This window comes from Aulonocara sp. 'chitande type north' Nkhata Bay, linkage group LG18 (assembly GCF_057382095.1).
Source record: "Aulonocara sp. 'chitande type north' Nkhata Bay isolate Kocher_YH1m ecotype deep benthic linkage group LG18, A_spYH_male_GT1.1, whole genome shotgun sequence".
Taxonomy (NCBI): Eukaryota; Metazoa; Chordata; class Actinopteri; order Cichliformes; family Cichlidae; genus Aulonocara; species Aulonocara sp. 'chitande type north' Nkhata Bay.
In genome coordinates, this window is record NC_141361.1 from 41,034,356 (window position 1) to 41,040,383 (window position 6,028).

Genomic DNA, 6,028 nt, shown 5'->3' on the forward strand with positions numbered 1-6,028 from the left:
GGCGAAAGCGCATCAAATCCGATTTTTTGACCCTATGCGACCATCTATCCGATCATGGTGTGACAGTGTGAACGGCACAAATCCGATATTTTCAAATCCGACCTGGGTCACTTTGGTATGTGGTGCTGAATCCGATACATATCCGATGTTTTAGAAAGCGACTGCTGTTTGATGGTCACGTCGCATTAAATCCGTCTTTTACGTCACTGACACAAGACAGACGCCGATTATCAGCTCCGGAGAAGACATGGTGAACACTTCCTGTCCGTCCAGTGAAACTGTTGGGAAGACAACGTTGGAGAAACGTGAACATTTTATTTGTACTGTATAATCTGCAGATTCTGATCCTTTGAAGCTCCGCTCCTCTAAAACAGCAATAAGGATCATTATTAGGTTATTTACATTATTATGTAAATAACTTAAAGCAAAAACTGGGAAACGTGAAGTCCAAAGTCTTTATATTAAGGCCATCAGTCAAACATCCTGTTGCTCTGGGTCTAAACAGAGCGCGTTGTGTGTGACGTCTGCTTTTGCGCATGCGGCCGCTTTGAGCGTTCACACTAGACCACGTTTGCTGCCACATTTTATTTGTAGAGTGAACGAGCAGACAAAAACATCTGATTTGATCCAAAAATCTGAATTGAGCTTTAAGATCTTAGAGTTCCTTAAAAGTCCTGAGAGGTCAGGAAATGCTGGAAACCAGTTTCCACCCAGCCCTGTGTACTGGGATGGCCTGTAGCTCCACAGTGTGAAGGTGCACATATAAACGCACAGATGGAACATTTTTCCGAGGCTGTTTCACCTCTGATCTGTCTCTCATCGGTGTGTAATTAAAACAATTTTATATCCTAAAATAGATGCAGATCGTTTAAGGAACCAGAACTCGTGCGTGCTCAGTCAGGGGTTATGACCACAGGCCGGGACCAGATGGTTCACAGGGGTTTATGACATCAGTCACGCTGGTGATACATCAACAGACATTTTCATGGGAAAAACAGTGCACATGTATCAACATGACGACACAGGGTTCGATGAAGTTCTCCACAAGGATGTGGACTTCATGTCTTCTTCACTGACGTATGAGCTGTTACTGTTGGAGGGTTGACGGCGTGCGTCTCATGTCACACTCCTCCACAGTGAGGATGGACTCATTGATACGAGCCTCTGGTGACTGCACTTCAAAACAAGGAGTGATTCAACTGCTCTGCTAGTGAAGCATCACCTGGGGCAGCTCTGACTGCTCCTGTACTTGGTGATGTGCTGCCCTCCTGACACACCTGCCTGCTGTTGTTGCTGTCCAGGTGATCTTCCACCTGTAGTGTCATTTGGCCTTTCAGAGGCCTCGCTGCACCGTCACTCACTCTGAAGGCAGCCGGTGGAGGTCCCCGGTCATCCAGGGCTTGTGGTTGGGATAGACCAGGTGACACCTCCAGGTCTGGATGTTCAGAAATGTCCTGGTGGTGTGGAGACAGTCCTGCAGCTGCTGTAAGGCTTCATCAGGCCAGGTTCTGATAGTCTTCGAGGTGGCCAGAGCAGCTGTCCTGAGAGGAAGCAGCTTCCTGCTCACATCCAGGCGGCGACACTGTAAGAAGTCCTTTCAGGGTCTCCCCACCTATTAGAAGTTTTACCGTCCCACTGTTCCCGGCCCTGCTCACTGGGAATTGTCCAATTAGAGTTTTCTCTCTAATGTTGTAGGTTGTTTACCTACAAAGGGCCTGGATGTAACTGATGTTACACAAATAAAACTGGACTAAACTAAATGACCAGTTAACCTAACATGAATGAACGTGCATGTCTTTGGACTGAAGCAGAGAAAACGTGTAAACTCCAACCAGAAAACCATAGTTTGAACCAGGACACCATCCCTCCGGGTGGAGCCGTGGACATCTTCTAACAGTATAACGGTAATCAGAGACCAGTAATGAGAAGTCAAGGAAGGACAGGACCATGACTGTCAAAAGGCGTGTCTCTCTGAAATGAACAGGTGGGATATTAATGAGATCAAAGGAGTTTCTAAAGGACACGAAACAACAAAAACGGAGGCAAACAAAGTTAATCTGTTACGAAAGAGGCATCAGAAAGAAAGGATCTGTAGGAGCGTGTGCTGACAGGGAGCAGGAGCAGACTGTTGACACGTCATGATTGGGGATCAGACTAGATTACGGCTGCAGCTTACCTTTCATATATGAGCTCCTCATCCGTGCTGAAGAAGTGTGTGTTGGCTGTATTCTTAGGTTTGACCCGCAGAGTGGCAAAGTACAGGCGGTCTGTGGTGTACAGCACACACACACACACACACACACACACACACACGCACACACACACACACACACACACACACACACACACACACACACACAGGTTACATTCAGCCTCACACACAGTCCTGGCTTCAGGTCAAGGATACAGGGCGATAACGCTCTCTTGTCCCGATCACACCGAGCTGCTGACTGCATCCAGGTATTTTTGGTGTCTCGGTTACAGCACAGGATCAGTTCCCCTCATTAACTGCTGCTGAAACCGAGGCAGGACCCAAATCTCCTGCCCTTACGTGACACACTGGTGCTGCTTACTTAACCTGATTTAGCCAAACTTAATCCTCGCACTACTGAAATGCTTCTTTTTACCAGATCAGGGAACAATGGCTTTATAAACTTTAACTAAACTGTAATATTTGACTCTATGAGTGAGTGAGCTGTGGGACACTGGGCTACAACCTGCCCCAACTGTTAGCCTGTAAGTTTCAACCTTTCAGCTACATATAGTTCTACATGTACTCATGAGTAATTAGGCTGCTTCAGTAAACCTGGAAAGCAAGTTCTGCAGTGATAGCTGAAAAGAGAAAACGTATTCCTGGAAACGAGCCGCTGTGTAAAGGCTGTGAAGCTGACCTGGACCTGCACGGACTCACTTTACCAGGATTCTTGTTACCGTCTTAATGCACAGCTATTACAGTTTATATCATGTTAATTATAACAGACACCGCTGAAAACGATCCAGCATCCTCCAGGCCAAAGGCCGACCAGCTGCCCCACAGTCCTGTCAAGAGTTATTGATCCACAACAATGCTGATGAAGAACCTACAAAATAATCAGAAATGTCCTCGTCTCTTGTTTCGTTAGTGTCCCCCTGATGGAGACTATCGTGGTCAGTGTAACTCACACTGAATCACGCTGGTTTAGCTTTGTTTAATGAGCCAAAGTGAACGAGCAGTTCAGTCCTGTGTATTTATGTCCACGCGCGCTCTCAGTCACGCGCATGGAAATATTGCAGGCTGTAGTTTCTTATAGAAACCATTACGCAGTATTACATCCCAGGACTGATGTTAAACTTACCCTTAATAAACTCTGATGCGCTGGCCTGCTCATATCCATCTGCCATTTGTTACAGTGGGAATGGTCGCGTCACAGTGACTTTGTCCTCTTCTTGGTTATCTGTTGTGAGACCACTTCAGATGTTCCAAAAATACCAAGAGTTCACTACAGAATATCATTTCACCTCCGTCACTACTGTAAATGAAAAGCGTCCAACTTTAAAGTCTCCCCGCCCGCAGCTGACGAGGAGCATGCGTAAAGTCTCCAAAGTCCCCCCAAACCGAGTCGCTCCGCTCCGCTCCACGGCCTGAACCGAGAGGTTTCCGCTCCTCCATGCCTGAACTACAACGAATATTCCAGCAAGTAGAAGATATACAGGGCAGCCCAGAGTCGTGGCAGCGATAATCTCTCTGCTGCCTCGCACATGCTCAGTCAATGGTCACATAAACGCGCGCACGCACACATCACCGGCCGCGCTGCCGAAGCCTGCTGGAGCTGGATTTAAACAGAAATCCCCCTTTCCCAGTAACAGAAACGGGATATATATTTATATACATTTATATATATTTATATATTTCAAGGCTGCTACAAAATGCACCGTTTGCTTATTTGTATTTGACGATCAGCGTGAACGTTACAAAAGTAACACCACAAAGTCATTTATGCTGATGGCATTTCCCTCCCGTGTCTGAGTGGCCTCCCTCTTGCACACGTTGCGTGTTTGTGCTATGATGAGCTGGGTTGGGTCTGCATGGAGGACTGCACTGTGGTGTGTTCCCATCACCCAAAGGTGGAAAGTCCTGAGTGCCAAATGTCTGAGCTGCCTGACTGAACTGTGACTTCCACAGGCCGCTAGCTAAGTCTGCACTTGCATCACTTAGTTTTCTAATCAAGTGTTTGCTTGGTTATTAAACAGAAATGTTTAGAATGGCTACAGATACAAGGGTCGCCCTACAGTTTACATGCATTGATTTCTAAAGGGGCTCCGTACCCCACACGGTGCTGTCACAGCTGTTAGTGGGCCTGTCACCACTGACTGGAAGACCTCCACACCATTAGACTGCATTACTGTTGGATTAGCCTCACACAGACTCATTTTAACGAGATGTCACTTTTCCCACGTGTCTCTGTTTCTGTGCTGGGACAAGAACGGGACAGCAAAGCTTCGAAGAATCTCACATATAAAACATGTTTTCAGACTTTTTGGTTTAATTCCACATTGTGATGTCTGCTACAGTGTAAATACTTATGAAAATAAAGAAAAACGATCAAATGAGAAGCTGCATCCAAACTTTCTGTTCTTTTTTTAAAATATATTTTTGTCTTTATTAGACAGATGCAGTGAAAACTGACAGGAAAGTGAGAGAGGGACACCGGGACTCCTGCTCACCCAGCTGCGCCGCAGGTGTGTCCAAACTGGTATGAACAAGGTCTTCAAGTCCGTCCAAAAGAAACAAGTATGGGTGTCAATAAGCAAACGTGTCCTAATGAAGACGCTGAGGACTCGTTTCTTTGTTGGACGCGCTTGTTTGGAACAGATTTGTTTCTCCACGTGACTCATTTCATTCCCACAGAAATATTTCCACCACAGTGTTACTTTTTCCAAGAACTTGTAACATTGGAGTTTAGCTATGAGCCGGCTGAGGCGCCCCTGAACAGAATTAATAACGTGAGGAAGATGAGAGGAGAGCGTTTCCTTCTTATGGCTTTATGTTTGTAATGCTACACTGACCTTACTGTCTAACGGAAAGCCACATGCAGACGTGTGTGTGTGTGTGTGTGTGTGTGTGTGTGTGTGTACGCGCAGTCCTATTCCTGGTCTTAGCTTAATCTGCTCCAGTTAGCCAATTAGACATCAGATTACCTGGAGGAAGGTTGGAGGGACAGGTGAGCAGCTTCGTAGCCGAGGACGCCTCCATCAAGGTGAAGCACTGACGATACTGATGTGGAGACAATACGCTACGTATGTGATTATTATCACGTGAAAAGACAGATTTTTATCAGCCCTTGGTGATCATAGGTTGGTCTCCAGTGAAAGACTGCCACCTGCTGTCTGCTCGGTCATGTTGGCCCTGCGTGAGAAGCGACAGCCTCTGCTGTAGTTACTGATGCACCAACATGGACACGAGCAAACTAACAGTTTCATGCAGATTTGTTGGCTGAACGCGGCATTACCAACCAGCCAGGCAACAATGAAGATAATTGAACTGAGAAGGGGCTATATGTCAGTATTTTAGATAAATGATAAAAAAGATCACATCTCTGAGTTTGATGCAACGTGTTATACAACAGAATTATTTTATACAAATATGCAATAATGTCCAAACCGAGAAAAGAAGAAGAAACAGAAATTTTGTCAAACTTTGGGTAATGACTGAGATATTTAGGAGGGGAAGGTTTGTTTTTGTGACACTGCTCACATTTCTGAAGCCTGACACGGATCCAAGCACATCGTGTTAGCATTGCTTTTTTCTAATTAACCAAAGACAAAAAGAAGGCTCTGTCTGTGATGTGACAAACGTCTGTGTAAAGTAAATGCATCAGTGTGAAACGCTGCTAATTCTATTTCTCAGGTACATCAGGGAAACGTGAAAAAGCCTGTGAAGGGTCCATACTTTATTCTTTGGCTCTACTAGATTAACTTTGCATGATTCTCAGTTCTAAATAATCGTGTCGAAGCCTCGGTGCAGTCTGTGTAAAACAAGCTGTTTCAG

At 45.6% G+C, this 6,028-nt stretch overlaps 1 protein-coding gene across 2 annotated transcripts in view; it reads right to left on the reverse strand.

Annotated features, from left to right (window-relative positions):
• LOC147309276 (dual specificity protein phosphatase CDC14AB-like) overlaps positions 1-3,755 on the reverse strand; it is a 16,195-nt gene extending 12,440 nt beyond the window's left edge. The window contains exons 1-2 of one of the 2 annotated variants that reach the window (XM_086270920.1): positions 3,336-3,755; positions 2,177-2,267 (exon numbers count right to left, since the gene is read on the reverse strand). In XM_086270920.1, the coding sequence (XP_086127046.1) occupies positions 2,177-2,267; positions 3,336-3,381 (137 nt within the window). In that variant the 5' untranslated portion in view covers positions 3,382-3,755. The remainder of the gene's footprint in view (positions 1-2,176; positions 2,268-3,335) is intronic. The other variant, XM_086270921.1, reaches the window with a different exon arrangement.
• Positions 3,756-6,028: the final 2,273 nt, after the last annotated feature.